At 39.3% G+C, this 20224-nt stretch overlaps 1 protein-coding gene across 2 annotated transcripts in view; it reads left to right on the top strand.

The window, feature by feature from the left end:
- Positions 1-20224, top strand: part of APOO (apolipoprotein O) — a 56433-nt gene that overhangs the window by 22439 nt on the left and 13770 nt on the right. The window contains exons 2-6 of one of the 2 annotated variants that reach the window (XM_081081233.1): positions 1428-1535; positions 3413-3532; positions 5787-5841; positions 10487-10582; positions 16049-16140. In XM_081081233.1, the coding sequence (XP_080937359.1) occupies positions 1428-1535; positions 3413-3532; positions 5787-5841; positions 10487-10582; positions 16049-16140 (471 nt within the window). The remainder of the gene's footprint in view (positions 1-1427; positions 1536-3412; positions 3533-5786; positions 5842-10486; positions 10583-16048; positions 16141-20224) is intronic. The other variant, XM_081081234.1, reaches the window with a different exon arrangement.

Raw genomic sequence — 20224 nt, 5'->3', positions numbered from 1 at the left:
CGGTCCTGAATGTTAGTTGTTATGTATTTTAGTTGTAATTTTGATATGGTTGTGGGAGTCAGCAAGTACAGGTATTTACCTTTGCAGCCATCTTGGTTCTCCATCGAATCTCCCTGCTCTTAGGCAAGTTGTGCAGAAAGATAAAGCCAGTATAGAACGTTCTAAGTAGAGGAATTAGCATGTGGGAACCCATGAAGCTGTGAAACAGTATGGGAGAAATATAGGGAATTCAGGTTTTGTGGGAGAAGGCAGAATGACAGAGATCAGGTTAGAGAAGGTGGTTGCAGTGAGATTATAATGGACCTTGTTTAACCCACATGAAAGTCCTAGGTGATGAGTTCCAAAGGATCTCAAATAAGGGTAGAAGATAATCAGGCTTGTAGTTTACAAAGATTATTCTCTGGCAGTGTAGTGGTTCGAGCCATCAGAGGCCAGGTGAGCAGTTAAAATGCTGCTAAAGAGTCCAGGAAAGAAGTGAGGGCCCAGGTGAAAACTCTACAGGAGGGGATGGAGAAAGTGAATTGAGGTCATTCAGTAGGCAGAATTAAGAGGACTTAATGACCAATAGAATGGGATGGCAGTGAAGGATGACCTCAGAGTTTCTGATTAGGTTTTCTGGCTGGGTGATAGCACCATTCCTGAGAAAGTAGAGGAAGAGGGGCACATCTAGGAACAGATGCTAGATGATCAAGTGCTGTGTAAATATAGGGGATTATTGAGAAAAAGCTTTCTGACTTGATTCCACAGCACACATCCATGCATTAGGCCTCGTGTGGACTTGGAGGTACAGATAAGATCCTGATGAGTTGGTTTTGGACATTCTTGATCTGGGAAGCTTGTGTTCCATCTGAGTAGAAATGTCCAGAAATCATAGGGTGAGTGAGTTGGTAGCTCAGGAGAGAGTTCTGGGCTGGAGTTGTATATCTGGAAGTCACTGGGCATGAGTGACCCCAGTCAGGGAGAGCAAGGCACAGAAAGAGATTGAGTTTGGGAACTGAGATCGGGGAGACCAGCTCTGGATGGGAATGGAAAGGGGGAGCTTCTGAAAGTTTGATTAGCATAATTACAGACATAATCTTCACTCTATTCAATGAATTGCTAGGTGAGATCATGAAAAACTCCTTCCCTTGTTGTTGGGAGATATATATACATATATATATATGTGTGTGTGTGTGTGTGTGTGTGTGTGTGTGTGTGTGTGTGCATATATATATATATATATTTATTTATTTATTTTACTTGAAAGGCCAAGTAGAATAACTTAGAACCTACTGTCTTTGGGAAATTAAGATAAAGGTGACCTGAAATTTGAAGTCCATGAAAACATGTTTTCCAGGCAGGAGTGGCTGAGGTTAGGAACATGCTTATGTTGTGCACATTCATTTCATAGCATTGAGATAAGGCTTAAGATTGCTTCTGTGTTTCAGGTAATCCAGAAGTCCGTGGGGCCAGCCAGTCTGAGTCTGCTCACCTTCAAAGTCTATGCATCACAGAAAAAGGACTCAACTCAAAAAGCTTCTGTGAACGTTAGTGAGGTAACATGCTGTTCATGTTGTGATCTATTTTGAGCATCTGATTTACTGACCATAGGAAGTATACAAATTGTGTATCCGGAAGATACAACATTTTAGAGGATATTTAATAGGAGAAAATACATTTCCTTATAGTTTATTATTCTTTGTGAAGTAACTAACCTGGCTTTTTCAACAGATAAATTTTAATTAATGGTACTTAGTGTAGGGCATAATATTTCCTAATTTTTTAGTGGGGAATCTGCTGTGTCCCAGTAGATTGTAAGCACAGTTTGCTTCTAAATGACCTGCCCAATTCCAGACTGCTTATCATGTCAAGAAAATATTTTTCTTTTTCATCTCTAAAAAAAGAAAAAAAGAAATTAAAGACCTGGTCTCATTCTGCTTCTTGGCCAGATTAGAAGCTCATAAATAGATGCTTAATGAATACTAAAGAAATAAAACAAGAAATCTCTCTATTTACATCCTTTTTTGTCTGTACTTGCCACTGATTATTTTGGATATTTGGTTTCTGTTGACAGTGAGTAAAGTGGCATAAACATCTACCTTCAGATGTGAGCAGGGTTACTTAAATGTGTTTACATAAAACTGAATAGTTTATCTCTTACCCTTTACTATCTTCTTCTCAGGCCTTGGGGCAGTGGAATTTTTGAGGGTGAGGAAGGCTGCCAGTAGTGGCTGTAAAAAGTTTATTCTCTGGGTGGGGAACAAACCTGCTATCCTCCTTTGATTAGCACCAGACTGATCATTTGAACTAAGTAACATGCTCTTTAGTTATGCTGGAACTTTTTTTCTACTCCCCTCCAGTCTACCCTTTAGAGCAGCGGTTCTCAACCTGTGGGTCGCGACCCCTTTGGCGGTCGAATGACCCTTTCACAGGGGTCGCCTTAGACCAGCTGTGGGCAAACTATAGCCCGCGGGCCGGATCCGGCCTGTTTGAAATGAATAAAACTAAAAAAAAAAAAAAAAGACCGTACCCTTTTATGTAATGATGTTTACTTTGAATTTATATTAGTTCACACAAACACTCCATCCATGCTTTTGTTCTGGCCCTCCGGTCCAGTTTAAGAACCCATTGTGGCCCTCGAGTCAAAAGGTTTGCCCACCCCTGCTAGACCATCCTGCATATCAGATATTTACATTACAGTTCATAACAGTAGCAACATGACAGTTATAAAGTAGCAACGAAAATAATTTTATGGTTGGGTCACAACATGAAGAACTGTATTTAAAGGGCCAGAAGGTTGAGAACCACTGCTTTAGAGCAAGCATGTCAAACTCACAGCCAGTGGGCCTCATGCCTCGTTTAAACGAGTTTGACATGCTTGATTTAGAGTAAAATTCTTTTTTAAAATGTTTTTTTAAATTGATTTCTTAGAGAAGGGAGAGGAAGAGAGGTATAGAAACACCAATGATGAGAGAGAATCATTGACCGGCTGCCTCCTGCATACCTCACACTGAGGATTGAGCCCGCAACTGGGCATATGCCCTGACTGGGAATCGGAACTGTGACCTCCTGGTTCATAGGTCGATGCTCAACCACTGAGCCATGCCGGCTGGGCTAGAGTAATACTATTCTTTTCCCAAACTAAATCTAAGGTGGAACACCAAATTTCAATATATAAAACAGATAAAGGGGAGCTACTTTGTCTGCTACCAGTAATGGGGGGAGGACAGTAAAACACCTCATAGCCCTGCTCTCTTGGCCTTGGCCTTATTGATTAAGGAAGTAAGGTGCAGAGATCCTGTGAAGCAAGGTTTAGGGCGCAGTTTATGAATTATTAGAAATACAGTGCCTACAAATCTGATCATTGATTATGTTATCTCATTGCTGTATAGACATTTTTATTTCTTTTTGTTCTGTTTTGTAATGTATGCAGCTTTCACTCTACTCTGTTCCCGAAGTTCAGTCTAAATATGTGGAGGAGCCAAGGACTCAACTTGAAGAGAGCATCTCACATCTCCGACAGTATTGCAAGCCATATACAAGTTGGTGTCAGGTACAGCTCTTCTGAAAATGGAGTGAACACATTTCTGTTTAGAGTCAGTAGTGAGAAGTCTGAATCAGCTGCATGTTTTCAGAAAAAGGCACGATAAAGGGTCTCAAGTTCAGAGTGCACAACTTACAAATGTTCATCAGTGCCCTCTCGGGTTGGGGTGGGGGGAGCAGAGAGCTTCCTGGTGGTGCAATGGCCATAGCTGCACAGAGAATTTCCTTCCCACTGGGCAGGAGTGGAGGGCTGGTGAGTATCTTGGTCACAGCTATGAAAACACTATTGTCTACAGGGAGAGGATATGAAGTTGGAACTCTAGAGGAAGGAAAAGAATACAATATAATGATTTTATGTCAAAATTGGGAAGTCCCCCCTAGAGATTCTACAAATCACCACTTTAAACAGTAATGGTTACAGAACATTTTGAATGCTATAATAGGAGGGTAAATAACTAACAAAGGGTAGAATTATATATTGCGTACTGAACTATTTGCCCCAATAATCCAACAACTACTGTACAAATTGGCTTCTACCACTGCTCAGGTTTTAGATCAGGCATTTGTCATTATGTTCACGAAGGCATTTCTGTGATGTTTAACATCTAAAATTGAAATTTACAGTCTACAGAATGCTTTTGTGGGCTTTGATACATATATTTGCTATACTTGATCTTGATTTTGAAAATTGATGGAAAATTAGTAAGAAGCATGTAGATATGTGTCACCTGGTCTAGATTTACGTTGCTTGAGACTTACAAACTCAATTTTTATCCAGAACTTACTTAAAAATTTTAAATTTTCACTGTCTATGTCAGCGCTGAACCAATTTAGAAAGAAAATAGTAAGCACAGACTCTATCAACAATATAATTAGGCCATTATACTTAAGTATCATAACCATATTATTGTTATGAAATACCTAAAGACTATATATGAGTTGTAAAACACTTAGACTTTATTCTCTTGTTCTAGAATATTTTTAAACCATCGGCTAGTGCTTAAGATAAGGTCAGAAAAGTTGTGCAAATATTTTTGTATTACGTAGGCATAGCTGCTGTTATTTCTCTCCTTTTTTTTGGTTATGAAAATACTTTGTCTCTTGCTTTCAATCTAAGGTTGCTTTTTACTTTTTCATCTGTATATGATACTCAGTGCAGGAAAATACCTCTGTAGATGATAGAATAGTTATCAACATGTTTATTTGCACTACTTCTAATTAATTTTTGTGATTATAATCATCTTATTTTCCTATAGAATAAAGTCTTTAGGAAAATAAGATGATTATAATTACAAATTAATTTATGGCTCCTTTTTTCAGGCTAAGAATTTCTAGCCCCTTTCTTCAAGAACTAATTTAATTTTTCTTCATAGTGAAAAGATTATGCCAGCAAAAAACATGGACAGTCACTCTAGACATTGATCTGTAGCTTTGCTTTTTTTTTTTAATGGGCAGCAAAAATCAATAAGTTTTAATGAAGTGATAATCAGTTTTTAAATGTTTTTTATGTCCCCCTTTAAATTTAGCATTTATTATTTAAGTCCATTTAACAGTATTAGGATAACTTGTTTTGATTTGAACTAAATTATATAAAACAAATCCTTTTCCAAGTGACAACTGGTTCTGATACCTTCTGATACCCGCACATCTCTTTTCTTTTCTTCACTGGTAGACTTCTTGAAGGTGGGTACCTTCTAGGTAGTCCCTTGTTCTCTTTAGGATCATTTGATAGTCATGTCCAAAGCCTTTTTACTGTCATTGTTAAGGGAATAATAACACTTCATTTGCTTTGGGACTAGGGTAAATATCTCTTCAAACTTAGATACAGACTCCTTTGTCCCAATAAAGCTAGTCATTCCTTCTTCAAATGGGAAGTTTTTTAGACATAGGCTTTAAAATCATGGCAATTCAGGAATTAGACTTAATATGAAAGGACATATTTAATTTCACATGGAAAGGATTAATTATTGAGGGTATTGATTTTTGTCCATTCTCCTCAATTTTAACAGAGAATGAAAAGGCTGGGTTGTTGAAACCACTCTACTTGAAATCTTTGCTTCCTGTGGCAATCATAAGCCATTCTGCTGAACAATTTGTGGTGAAGGGGAAATTACAAAAGAAAAAAACCCAAAAAACCCAGATAGACACTATATTTGTTTGAAGAGTGTTGATAATATGATAATTTATTCAGTAAGGGCAAATATATTTATTGTTACTTTATAATCAGTAAATTCTACTCATTCATTTTCTTTTCACCCTTTTAGGAAATGTATTCCCAAACTGAGCCCAAGATGCAAAGTTTGGTTCAGTGGGGGTTAGGTAAGTTTATTTTTAATGAGATATAATCAGTTTCTTCATTAAAATTGGACCCTTTAACCAGGGTTCCATGGACGGCTCCAGGAAATGTGTGAATTACTTAAAATTGTATGCAGAATTTTAGAGAGCTATGTAGGTTTTTCTGGAAAGATGATTTATTATTTTCATCAGATTTCAGAGGATTCGTGTACCCACACACTCAGGTAAGTCTCATCAAGATCATTAGGATTGTTGGGCTAGCAAATGCAGATAGATATACTGGATTTTTTTTCTTTAACTCTATTCCTGGTACAATGTCCTTAACTCACACTAATCCACACTGACTCATCAATAGGTTTTCAGAATCAGGAGAGCTCTTTTGCATAGCTATTAATACATTTTATAGAAGTTTAAATGCAGGAAGGAAATGGGTTGGTGTGCCTCAGAAAGGCCTTATTGCATAATTAGTAGTGTTTTTTTTTATTGGTTCTTATTTTTTTCAAATTATAAAAGAAAGTTTATTTAAAAAATCACAGTTAGAAAGGTGAGCCAGCTGGGCTTTGTGGGCTCAGGAAATGAGTTATGGAGGCAAAAGAAGGGCCCTAGAAAGGTCCTTGGAGCTGAGGGGAAAGGGAAAAGTAATGCACCTGGGAAAGGAGAGGAGGGAAAGGTTCGGTCATGCTCCAGACAGAGAGAGACAGAGACAGAGAGAGAAAGAGTGTGCCTTCATTGTATTTTTAATTGTTGACAGTATTACAGATGTCCTCCATTTCCCCCTTCCCCTTTGCCCACCTCCTTCATTGTTTTTTTATTGTTTTTGATTGTTTTTCACAAGCACTTATCACATAGACGTATAAACTGGGTTCACCGTCTATGTTTTGACTAATCTCAGCCAGGAACTGGTAATATATTTCATTCCTCATATTGGACATCTTGGCAAATCAAACTCTTATTTTTATAAGTGCTTGTTTCCATGACAGAATAAAATAAAATGAGTATAGTTTATTTCTTGTGAAGATCATTATAGAGTGTTGATGTGCTGATAACCCTTAAACTACCAGATAAATAAATTTTTCATTTGAAGACAGACATATTAATAGCCTACCAGTTCTTTAAATTATTCATGTATGTTCATAAGTAACATCTTAATTTTATTAATTTTATAAACACTTATTTAGTGCTTATTATGTACCAGGAACTAGTCTCAGTACTTTAAAAATATTAATTCATGGCCCTGGCGGGTTGGCTGAGTTGGTTGGAGCATTGTCCCATGCACCAAAAGGTTGTGGGTTCAATCCCCAGTCATGGCATGTACAGGAGGCAACTGATCGATGTTTCTCACATCCATGTTTCTCTCTCTGTCCCTCCCTATCTCCCAGCCTCCCTCTCTCCCCCTTCCACTCTCTAAAATCAATAAAAACATATCCTCAGGCGAGGATAAAACAATATATTAATTTATATATAATCCTCATCACAGCCTTGACAGGTACTTTATTACCTTCTCTTTTTTTGAGGAAGGAAGAGAGGGAGGGATGGAGGGAGGAGAGAGAGAGAGAGAGAGAGAGAGAGAGAGAGAGAGAGAGAGAGAGAATGAACACGAGAACATTGATATGAGAGAGAAAGATCAATCAGTTGCCTCCCATATGCACCCAAACTGGGGATTGAAGAACCTGGATATGTGCCTTGATCAGAAATCAAACCCACCACCTTTCAGGGTATGGGATGACGCTTCAACCAACTGTGCCACACTGGCCAGGGCTATTACCTTCATTTTTTTAAACCTAAGGAAACTAAAGAACTCCTGATCTTTTATCTGGACGTGTGTGACTGGACATGTGTCATTGTTACCTGTTATTTCCCATTGATTCAGAGCAGTAGTCATTATTTGCAACATGTAGTTTTTTCTTCTCTTGAACTCATAGTTCAAGAATAAAGGTTCTTAAGAAACACTCCATTATGAGTTGTGTTGTCTGCCAAGGCAATTAGTCCATTCCCCAGCACTCATAGCCAAGTCATGTTACCAGAAGCTAGGCTTCAGCTTCAGTGCAGTCCTATAGTGTCTCTTCTTTCCCATTTCTTTGTGATTTACCGCCTTCAGCTCAGCTCACCAAAGCCATCTGGTTGTCCTTCTGTCATCTGCTCTGTGTGAAATTGAAAACACCATGCTGATAGGCAGAAAATAAATGGAAGTAGAAAATTGTCTCAAATGACCCACGCAAAAAGATGGAAACTTAAAACTAGGTTAAAAGCAAAGTAAGCAAAAGGCCAGACAGGAATTAGTACCAACAACACAAGCCCTATAGCAGTATTTAAAATGACCACATTTCCCAAAGAACCCAGGAAACGGAAAACTAGGATGTGTCTGGTATTCTCTGGGGGAGAGGATTACTGAGTACTCCAGTTCGTTCAGTTCCGCATACGTCACCATAATGCCAAGCATTGAAGATCAAGGCTGATTAAGACAGTGGTCCAACCACTGCTGCGTATAATAAATCATTCAATATTAGTGCAAACACAGAGGTGGTCACAGACCACTGTAGCAGGTACAGAGGAAGGAGCCTGGTTTAATAGAGATTGGGGAGCTGGAAGCAGACAGGGAAGGATCTCTGTGATTAATCTTGAAGAAACCGAGGTAGCCACACCAAAACATGGGGGTAAGACTTGGGCAGCATTCCACACAGCAGGCACGGCACCATCAAGGCTTGGATGTATGACTCAGTGTTGCGTGTGCTGGGAACTGGAAGCAGATAGAGAGTGCTGAAGATGAGGTCGAGAAAGAGATGTGAAGGCTTTTTAAGTCATGACCCAGCTAAAAGCTATTTGTTAATTTCATGCATTATTCATCAATGCCTGGCAGTGTTTTTAATAAATTATCTGTTGTACGAACATTCACTGTTACCACTGAGGAAAGTCACATAGAAGTCTGAGCAGTGCACCATTAAGGATTGTATGTTCTTGTGGAGACATAAAATACACCCCTGATTGATTAAACACAAGGTAGAAGTAGTATCAAATCATGGTACAGAGAATAAATATGATGAGACTTTAGAGGAGGAAGAGAGGTGTGGGCCGATGAGCATAGGAAAGGCTTTTCTGTGTGATTAGGACTTAAGCTGGCTGTTATTTGATGGGATTGGGAGAGGAGATATGGCATCATGCAAGTATAAGGCATGTTCAGACGTGGCAGGTAGGCCTACGTGTTGCCTTTATTTTTATTTATTTTATCACTATCAATAGTGACTATTTGCCACATATACTTGTGCTACAAGTTTCCTTCATTATCCAAATTTATTCTCTCTTTTTTAAAAATATATTTTATTGATTTTTTACAGAGAGGAAGGGAGAGAGACAGAGAGTTAGAAACATCGATGAGAGAGAAACATCGACTAGCTGCCTCCTGCACATCTCCTACATGGGATGTGCCCGCAACCCAGGTACATGCCCCTGACCGGAATTGAACCTGGGACCTTTCAGTCCGCAGGCCGACGCTCTATCCACTGAGCCAAACCGGTTTCGGCAATCCAAATTTATTCTCTTCTTGAGTTCGAATAAGTTCAGATAGCAAAGTATGCTTTTCCCCCTGAGCCTAATGTTTTTAGTTCCTTAGTTTCAGAGAGCAGGCAGCAAAGCTTCAGAGAGTGATAAATTTATCCAAATCTATAGGCTTACCCCATTTTCTTGTGCTTTACTTTATTGCATTTTTTTTTTTTTTACAAATTGAAGATTTGTGGCAATCCTGCTTAGAGCAGGTCTATCGGTGCCATTTTTCCAACAGGCTTTAGATGATGGTTAGCATTTATTAAGCAATAAAGTATGTTGTAATTAAGGTATGTACATTATTCCTTTAAACCTAATGCTACTGCACACTTAATAGACTGCACTACAGTATAAACATAACTTTCATAGGCACTGGGAAACCAAAAAATCATGTGATTTGCTTTATTGTGGTGGTCTGAAACCAAACTTTTTTTTTTTTTAAAGAGTTCTTAGATTTTAGATGACCAAATGGTTTGATGAAAATCTTTAGTTATTTTTAAAAATATTTTTATTGATTGCAAAGAGGAAGGGAGAGGGAGAGATAGAAACATTAATGATGAGAATCGTTGATCAGCTGCCTCCTGCATGCTCCCTAGTGGGGATCGAGCCTGAAAACCCCGACATGTGCCCTGACCTGGAATCGAACCGTGATCTCCTGGATCACAGGTCAATGTTCAACCACTGAGCCACAACTGGCCGGGATGAAACCAAACTTTTTATATCTCTAAGGTATTGTGTTTGGATAACAAGAGTTTGGATAGCAAGGATCTCTATTTGTATTTCTCCTCGTGTGAATAGTTGATTCTGGTCTGTAGCCTTTAGGAATATGAAGGTAATCTGACATTACTGTCAGTAGGTTGTCAGACCAAAAGTGTTTGGAAATTGGATTCTTGGTATGTGAGTAGTAAATCATAAGGCATGTTTCGGCATGGCAGATAGGCCTATATGTTGCCTTTATTTCATGTTTATCATATAAAAAGAATGTGTTGAAAAGAAGCGTATTAGCAGAAAGCCAAGAATACATTATTTAAAAAGCATCTGATACTATATATACTAGTTATATTTAAGATTTTTTGGTTTGTTTTTTAATGGGCAATTTATGGAACTGTTTCCTGGTCTGATTCTGTTGTAGACAGCTATGAATTTCTCCAAAATGCTCCTCCTGGTTTTTTTCCAAGACTTGGCGTTATTGGTTTTGCTGGCATTGTTGGACTCCTTTTGGCTAGAGGTAGGTACAATTTTGTGAATTAAAAAAATAACAGTTCATAAAGGAGAGAGAAGATACATATTAGGTTCTTTTCATTTACCAGTTTTTAGAATGAGTTGGATCCTGGGTATGGCCTTCTTAATATATAATTGATACAGTTGTTTTCTCCAATATATTTGATTTTAAGCATATATAGAAATTGTAAAAAAAACACAAAAAAAACACCTTGAAAAGTTATATATTCTTGGTTGAAAAAAAATTAGTTATCCTTTATAGGCACATTTACTTGATCAAGTTACTATTGCTCTTGGTACAGAAAGAGTGAAGTTTTGTTAACCAAAGTCTGTCATACCTGAGACGCTGTTTTTAAATTTTTCACTCTTAAGAATAGGCTATTAATCACAGTAAATAGAACAGTGATTTCATAGAAATTTTTTAAATTTTTTGATTTATAAATTTTTTGTAGCTTTAGTCCTTGAGCATATAAAATTTTTTAAACACTTAAAAGTAAAAGCTAACAAATGCCAACATAAAAATATTACTACGCTACATTGATGGACTATAAAACATTTATAGAAAACCAAGGATGAAAACATCGTTCACTATAATGAAATGAATTTGTTATGCACTAATTGATGATTCACTGATTGTGAAATCCAGATTTTACAGAATGTCCTAAAATAGAAAGTTTATGAACTCTGTAATCAAATCCCCATAAAAGATAACTGTAGACACTATAGTTTGGTATCCATTCCTCCACTTTTAAAAATCTTCGCTGTACATGCCTCAACGGTAATATTAGAATCTGGAGAAACGCAGCACTGGTGCCACTCCCCCAACCTGTGAAATGAACTCTCGTTGGAGTTTCTGCGCCATCTTCCCATCTATATCAGAATTAAATTTAGAGCCCTGACTCAGTTGGTTGAGCACTAAACGTCCCATGCACTAAAAGGTCAAGGGTTTGATTCCCAGTCAGGGACATACCTGGGTTTCGGGTTCAATTCCCAGTCTGGCTGGGTGTGTATAGGAGGCAACTGATAGTTGTTTCTCACATCAACGTCTCTCTCTCTCTCTCTCTCTCTCTCTCTCTCTCTCTCTCTCTCTCTCCCTCTCTCCCTCTCTCCCTCCCTCTCCCTCCCTCACCCCCCTTCCTTTCTCTAAAATCAATAAAAAGCATTTCCTTGGGTGAGGATTTAAAAATACACACACACACACACACACACACACATATAAAACCAATAAACAGCCTTTATATGTTATCCTGTGTAAGTATTAATAATAAACATCGCACTAGCATCTATATGCATCCCATGTAAAAACACGTGTCTCTCAGTGGAGACTATTTCTCATGTCAAGTCAATTTCAAGTGTATTTCCCTGTTTCACCCTCTACATGTTTTCTTAACCTCATTCTCAGGTTTTTCCCAGCTCTCCATCCTGCTCAATTCCCCTTTTCCCCAGGCTGCAATCCTCTCAGTCTGGACTGACATTCAGCACAGCTGTTTTCTTGGGACACGGCTCCACACTCTGTTGGGTGTGACCCCCTTTTCTGGTTCCATGTCATCATCTCCTTGGTTTGCTCTGCCATGCTGTTGAACTACATACTTAAGTCACTTTCAAAAAAGCCTATGTTGGAGGTAAACTTTCCAAGTCCTTGCAGGTCTGAAAATTGCGTTCTGCCCTCATACCAAATGATAGTGTGGTTGGGCATAGAGTTTGTTTTCCATCAACGCTTTGAAGGCCACGTATTCTACCTTAGGAGTTGCAGATGTGAGAGTCAGAAGCCAGGCTGGAAGCTTGTTCCTTTTGAAGTAATTCCTTTTTTTTTTTCTTTTTCTGGAAGCTTTGAGGAGCTTCTCTAATCTGCAGTCCTCTGAATTTCCATGGTGCTGTGACTACATATAGTTGTTTCATTCCTGGTTAGGCATTTTGGTGGCTTGCAGTCTTCAGCTGCAAAAAGGCATCTATCTACTAGTATCTTGTATTTCTTTGAAAATTTACTCTTATCTTTTTCCTTCCCGGACTTATATGCATTAGTAATTAAGTTGTTTAAACTAGCCCTGTATATATTCTTATTTTATTTTATTCCTTTTGATTTTTTTTACTTGGCCATTTGCAAGACCTCTTTCTTGTTCTCTGAATGTTCCTTTTTCTTAGAACTTTTTTATAGTAGCTTCTTGAATTTATTTGATGATACTTAATTACAGGTTTAGTTTTGTTTTTAATTTCTTGTTTCCTATAGGGTCATTTTTTCCTTCTTGCTTATCTCAGTTTTCTCTTTTACATTGCAGGCTTTCCTCAAATGACTAGTGATCCTTGGTTGTACAGTCATGTTTAAGAGCAAAGCGATTGAAATGCCAATAGGAACTTTTTGGGTATAGATGGGGCTTGCTGGCAGGCAGGTTCTACCTCGGGATGAGCTGAATGGAAACTGACCTTAATATGGGAGGTGCCTACCCTTAGTGCCTGAGTGAGGAAGGCTCTATCTACTCTCAGGCACTCACATGTATGTGCGCACTACACCACATATCTTGGTTCTCAACAAAAATCTATGGCATTTCTTTACAGACAACTCATCCACTTTTAAAAATATATTTTTTATTATTGATTTCAGAAAGGAAGGGAGAGAGAGAGAGAGAGAGAGAAACACCAAGGATGAGAGAGAATCATTGATTAGCTGCCTCCTGCACACCACACACTGGGGATTGAGCCCATAACCCAGGCTTGTGCTCTGACCAGGAATCGAACTGGGACCTCTTGGTTCATAGGTCGACGCTCAACCACTAAACCACACTAGCTGCGCCATTCCATCCTTTTTAAATTTTTGCCTGGAGAGATGCCTGGCCACAGGCAGTTTTGCGCTGGGCTGGTGTCGGGGAAGGAGAAGGTCAACTGTTCCATGCACAGGACTTGAATTTATACCCGTCTTTTGTTTTGTTTTGTTTCGTTAATCCTCATCCAAGGATATTTTTCCATTGATGTTTTAGAGTAGCGGTTCTCAGCCTGTGGGTCGCGACACTTTGGGGGTCGAACGACCCTTTCACAGGGGTCGCCTAAGACCATTGGAAAACACATATATAATTTACATATTGTTTTTGTGATTAATCACTATGCTTTAATTATGTTCAATGTGTAACAATGAAAATACATCCTGCATATCAGATATTTACATTACGATTCATAACAGTAGCAAAATTACAGTTATAAAGCAGCAACGAAAATAATTTTATGGTTGGGGTCACCACAACCTGAGGAACTGTATTAAAGGTTCGTGGCATTAGGAAGGTTGAGAACCACTGTTTTAGAGAGATTGGAAGGGAGGGGAGAGAGACAATATTGGTTGCCTCCCACACCCGCCCGGACTGGGGCCATGGGTCCCATGGAGTTTGCAACCAAGGTACATGCCCTTGACCTGAATTGAACCTGGGATCCTTCATTCCCCAGGCTAATCTCTATCTATTGAGCCAAACCGCCCAGGGCTACACCCATGTCTTGACCCCTGATTGCCCTCTCCACCTTCCATAATACCTGCCATATCTGGGCTGCTGGGACATCCTGCTCCCTCCTGTGCTACAGCCCCTCTCTCCTCAGGACTTCAGGGCTGTGTGTCCTCTTGCTTCCGTCCACTCTTCATTTTCTTTCTTTTTTTAAAATATATTTTTATTGATTTCAGAGAGGAAGGGAGAGGGAGAGAGAGATAGAAACATCAATGATAAGAGAGAATCATTGATCGGCTGCCTCTTGCACGCCCCACACTGGGGATCGAGCCTGCAACCCAGGCCATGTGCCCTGACTGGGAATCAAACCGTGACCTCCTGGTTCATTGATCAATGCTCAACCACTGAGCCATGCTGGCTGTGATGGGGAAAATGAGACATTTCTGGGGACTAGCAGTCTGAATATGTGCCATTAACCTAATGCACATTCTTATTAGCCTATAGTCTAGCCCAGGGGTGGGCAAACTTTTTGACTCGAGGGCCACAGTGGGTTCTTAAACTGGACCGGAGGGCCGGAACAAAAGCATGGATGGAGTGTTTGTGTGAACTAATATAAATTCAAAGTAAACATCATTACATAAAAGGGTATGGTCTTTTTTTTTTGTTTTTAGTTTTATTCATTTCAAATGGGCCGGATGCGGCCCGCGGGCTGTAGTTTGCCCACGGCTGGACTTTAGCCACTGCCCCTTTAATTGTCTGATCCTGCAAGACCTGTTTACTCCCGTTCCAGAGAGGCCATAAGCTATCCCCAGATGGAGTTATCATTGCTGGTGCCAGGCCAGGCCTTTAGTTGTGGTCTCAAGGCCACAGCACATGGGACTCTTTAAGAACTTGCAAAGGGGACTGGAAAAACCCTTATTTGGGCGACAAAGAACTGGAAAAAGCATAAATAGGGAAAGCTTCCTCCATGTTTTTTTGCTCAGAATTTGAAAGACATTTTTCTCTGGGCCCGTGCATAATAATAATAAAGTATAGCTCCATTTCTCTAAGTGTCTTGGTTTTTCTCCAGTCTTATGTAACAGCTGGGCGCACTCTCCATTTTCTAAAAATTGGTTGATACTTCTTATCTGTCGGTGCCCCCTCCACACATTTCCTCTTTGTTGTGGGTTTATTATCTGTATTTTCTTCTTATACTGTTATTACCACGGAGTATTAGAAAGGAGAGGAGAGGAATGCTTGTGTTCGGTATGTAAGTAGGAATTCAGTTTACTATAAAAGAACATACACCTTAGAAACCAAAATTTCATGTGGTTTTTCTTTTCAAAACAATCTTTTTTCCTGCTTCCTTGAAAATGGTGGTTCTCTTAAACATTGCACTGATGAAAGAAGCCAGTCACAAGGACCACATATTATATAATTCACTTATATGAAATATCTAACTAGGCCAATCCTTAGAGATAGAAAGTAGATTAGTGGTTCCCCAGGACTGGGAGTGATGGGGGAATTGGGGGCAACTGCTAATGGATGTGGGTTTCTTTTGGGGGTGATGAAAATATTCTAAAATTAATTGTGGTGATTGTTGCACACCTCTCTGAATAACTAAAAGCTGAATTGTACACTTTAAAACACTTTGAACAGGTAAGTTGTGTGAATTCTATTGCACTGAAGCTGCGAAAATGTGGTGGTCCTTTTTTCTTATTTATTTAATATATTTTTTTATTGATATTTTACAGAGAGGAAGGGAGAGGGATAGTAAGTTAGAAACATCAATGAGAGAGAAACATCGATCAGCTGCCTCCTGCACACCCCTCGCGGGGGATGTTCCTGCAACCAAGGTATATGCCCTTGACGGGAATCGAACCCGGGACCCTTCAGTCTGCAGGCCGACGCTCTATCCACTGAGCCAAACCAGCCAGGGCATACGGTGGTCCTTTTTTATGTTTGATATTAGTAGGTACATTTTTCTGTCAATCTTAGGACCAAAGAAATTTTATTCAGTATTAGATATACAGGCAAATTGTGATGGTAAAGGTGGACCTTTTATTTAATAGGTTCAAAAATAAAGAAGCTGGTGTATCCACCTGGTTTCATGGGATTAGCTGCCTCGCTTTATTATCCACAACAAGCCATCGTATTTGTCCAGGTAAGTTAGACCCAGTAAGTTAAGCTGTCCTTTATTCTTGCTTATGTATGTATGGGTTTACTGCTTACTTTTATTTTATAGCTTTTATAACACCAGACTAAAGTTTATTTGCACATATAAATGAATAGAGCAAATTTAAATGTTCTCCACTATGTACTTCAGCTCTGGCTCTCCTTTCAATCATGTCATTATTCAGAAAATATACAGTAATTTGGATATTAATTAAAAAAACACCTTAAGATCCTTTTTTTGCATGTTGACATGGAAGTCTAGAGACTCAAATTTCAAAGTTGATATTTATGGGTCATTCTCAGTTCAGGTGTCTCAGGCCACAGCGCCCTCCTTGGAGTTGCAGGCCTGGGCCTGTGCTCGGCCCTTTGTGCCTTCTCCCTGGTCCTGGAGCTGGCCTCGCTTCCCTTGCTAGGTACTTCAGGGAGTGCAGTCCCGTCTGCTGGGAGCACTGCTCTCAGGGCTCTCAGTTGGCTACTCCTTTCTCATTCTTCAGGCCTTAGCTTGATGGCATGCTGGCAAGTAGAATACAGTGGCAGGCAACATGGATGGCTACAGCTGATGTCTTTGTTAGCTCGAGCTGCCATAGCAAAACACTACAGACTGTGGGGCTTAAATATAGAAATTTATTTTCTCACAGTTATAGAGGATGGAAGACCAAGATCAAGGTGTCCGCAAGGTTGGTTTCTCTTGAGGCCTCGCACCTTGGCTTGCAGATGGCCGCCTTCTTGCTGTGTCTTAACGTGGCCTTTTCACTGTACACTGTAAACCTCATTTAACATTAAAAGGCCCTATCTCTAAGTATAGTTATGTTGTGGGGTAGGACTTCAACATATGAATTTTTAGGGCACATAATTTAGTCCATAACAGCTGATCCCTGGACCAGCAATATCAGGATCACCAGGGAACTTGTTAGAAATGCAAATTCTTATGGAACCTGCAGGAATCATCCATGTGGACAAATGAAAAATGCCTTTTGTCTACAAATTGCAGTGATCCTACATAAACATGGAGGCTCTGTCTGGCTTAGGACAGCTGGCTAAGTCTGAGGGTTCCCCTCCATACAACCTTTAAAACCAGCACTCCAGGTGCTGCTTAGTTTAATAACTTGCCAGTTAAGTGCACTGGATTATTAATGGACAACCAAGTGAGGTTTCTTCTATGTTCATCTTAACTGGTTTTTGAAAATAGTAGTCCACTGTGCTGATTGCTGCTAACAGGGTACAGTTAATGACCTAGAGTTGATATGAAGAGTTTACACAAGTTAAATCATATTTGATTCTGCTGAAATACACCTGAAGCTGACAATGAGAGAAGACAGAAGGTGTCATGTTGTGTCTCTCCCAACGTCACCATGGGTTTTGGATTGTTTGAGTATTTTTTCTTTTACTCTTTTCCTCCTTTATGACCTCTGCTGACATGGAAATACCCAGGGAACACTCCCCCGTCAGTGTAACTCTATAGACTTTGCTGCGGTTGGTGGTGTGGTTATCAAATTTTTGTGATAAACGTATTCTTTTTTTTTAAACACATTTTTTTAAATTACTATTTTTTAAAAAGTATTTTTTTATTGATTTTACAGAAAGGAAGGGAGAGGGAGAGAGAGAAATATCGATCAGTTGCCTCAACCAGGGATCAAACCTGCAACTTGGGCAAGTGGCCTGATTGGGAATTGAACCGGTGACCCTTTGGTGCACAGGATGATGCTCAACCAACTGAGCCACACCGGCCAGGGCAAGAGAAACCCATTCTTTGGATAAAAATAAATGAAATGGTTTTTTTTTTGTTTTGTTTTTTTTTAAATATATTTTATTGATTTTTTTTTTTTATTGATTTTTTACAGAGAGGAAGGGAGAGAGATAGAGAGTTAGAAACATCGATGAGAGAGAAACATCGATCAGCTGCCTCGTGCACATCTCCCACTGGGGATACGCCCGCAACCCAGGTACATGCCCTTGACTGGAATCGAACCCGGGACCCTTCAGTCCGCAGGCCGACGCTCTATCCACTGAGCCAAACTGGTTTTGGCAAATGAAATGTTTTTAAAGTTGGAGAAAGAAATGCAAATTCTTAGGCCCCAACCCAGACCTACTGACTCAGGCACTGAGAGTTAGGGCTAGCAATCTGTGTTTTAGTAAGCCACCAGGGGATTTTAATCTATATGAAGTTTGAGAACCACTGATACAAACTAGATTACTTTGGGGCAGTGATGTCTGAACGTAGTGGGACTCTAGACATGGTGTTCCTTGGAAAATTGACAAGAACGAAGCAACCTGTAGGTTTTGAGTTCCTGGACAGCTGATGGAGACAGGGATCAGTTGCCAGAACTTGCGTATCACACGGAGACTCGTCCTAGGAGGAGGAGCAGTGCTGCCACCAGAAATGGGCACTGAGGGCTCTGAGCCAGGCTGACATGACACTGAGCTCCCTGGAGTCCTCGTGACAGGATTGAGTGTAGATTCCTGGATTGTGCTGCAGTTGTAGATGGGACCCTAGTGATTCCAGTTACGGGAAATTGATGACTTTGGTGGAAAATTCCAGTAAGATCTCTCTAGCATGGTGTTGACATTTTTTATTGAAGCCCTGAAGGCAGACAGTTTATGTTCCTCTGTCTTTCAGCCCCAGCTCAGGAACACTCTGTCTGCTCTAGGTCATAAAAATAATCTAACATCATGTCAATCTGCTATGGTTTAAACAGTAAATGGATAGGGTGGGCCTGACTGCTGATTGACAGGCACAGGTGGCTGCCCTCTGAGTAAAAGACTTTTAAAAAATCCTATATGCCACAGCATATGTTGAAAAATATATTTTGTGTTCACAACCAAGATAGTAGGATGCAAATCTCAGTTGTATTCTAATTTATTTTTAAAGTCAGTGGGAAGGAGTTTTGTCTTTTATTTTGTACCTAGGGTAAGTCAGAACAAAACAACTTTATTTTCACTAGGTATAAAGCGTTAATGATCTGTTTGGGATGTTGAAAAAGTTCCAGAAATGGATAGTGATGATGGTTGCATACATTGTGAATATATTTAATGCCACCAAATTGTACACCTAAAATGGTTAAAATGGTAAATTTTATGTCATGCTTATTTTGCCTCAGTAAAACAAAACAGCCGAAACCGGTTTGGCTCAGTGGATAGAGCGTCGGCCTGCAGACTGAAAGGTCCCAGGTTCGATTCCGGTCAAGGGCATGTACCTGGGTTGCGGGCATATCCCCAGTAGGAGATGTGCAGTAGGCAGCTGATCGATGTTTCTCTCTCATCGATGTTTCTAACTCTCTATCTCTCTCCCTTCCTCTCTGTAAAAAATCAATAAAATATATTAAAAAAAAACACAAAAAAAACCAAAACAAAACAAATATCAGTGATTGAAAAAGATTTTCTGATATCGTTTTAGTGTCATTTGGTTCCTATTTCATAGTTTAAGTTTTGTGTGTTTTTCTATGAATAGTCTGACTTTGGACAAACCTCTTAATCTACATTCTGTTTTCTGTTCAGTAGTGTTTGGATGAAAGTACCATAGAAAACCCTTAAAGTGATGGTGAATGTTATTTTCCTCTCAGAAATTTATAACACCAGAAAGTGTCATATACGTGGTAAATGTTTGACATGTCTCCCTGTGGGTCCGAGAATCATATCATATATTTTAAGAATGGTTGGAGCACCTGGAAGAATATAACTTGTAAGAAATCAGCATGTTACAACTACCACTGGATTTACTAGCACTGTGTATAGAATAGAGATAATTCATGTGAATGTGCTTTGTAAACTAAAATGCTATATATGGAGAAATTATTACAAAAATTAGGAAGAGAATAATAACTGTTTTCTGAAAATTTGAATTACTGTCATGTGGAAGAGTAATCAACATTCTTTGTCATAAACAGGATCAATGAGTGCAAATTACTGGAAGCTTTTTTTTTTTTTTTTTTAAGAAAGCTCAATAATTTTTTTAAAAATTTCCAACCATTAAATCTAGCCAAAGGTGGACAAGTGCCTTTTAGGTAGTGAACTCCCTGACCGCTAAATATTCTCTGACTCTGGGGCCTACATCTCGGGATGTTGTAGAAAGGATT

Source organism: Myotis nattereri (assembly GCF_964212035.1).
Source record: "Myotis nattereri genome assembly, chromosome: X".
Lineage (NCBI taxonomy): Eukaryota > Metazoa > Chordata > Mammalia > Chiroptera > Vespertilionidae > Myotis > Myotis nattereri.
Note: the sequence above shows the minus strand (reverse complement) of the source record. Positions and strands in the feature narration are given on the sequence as shown.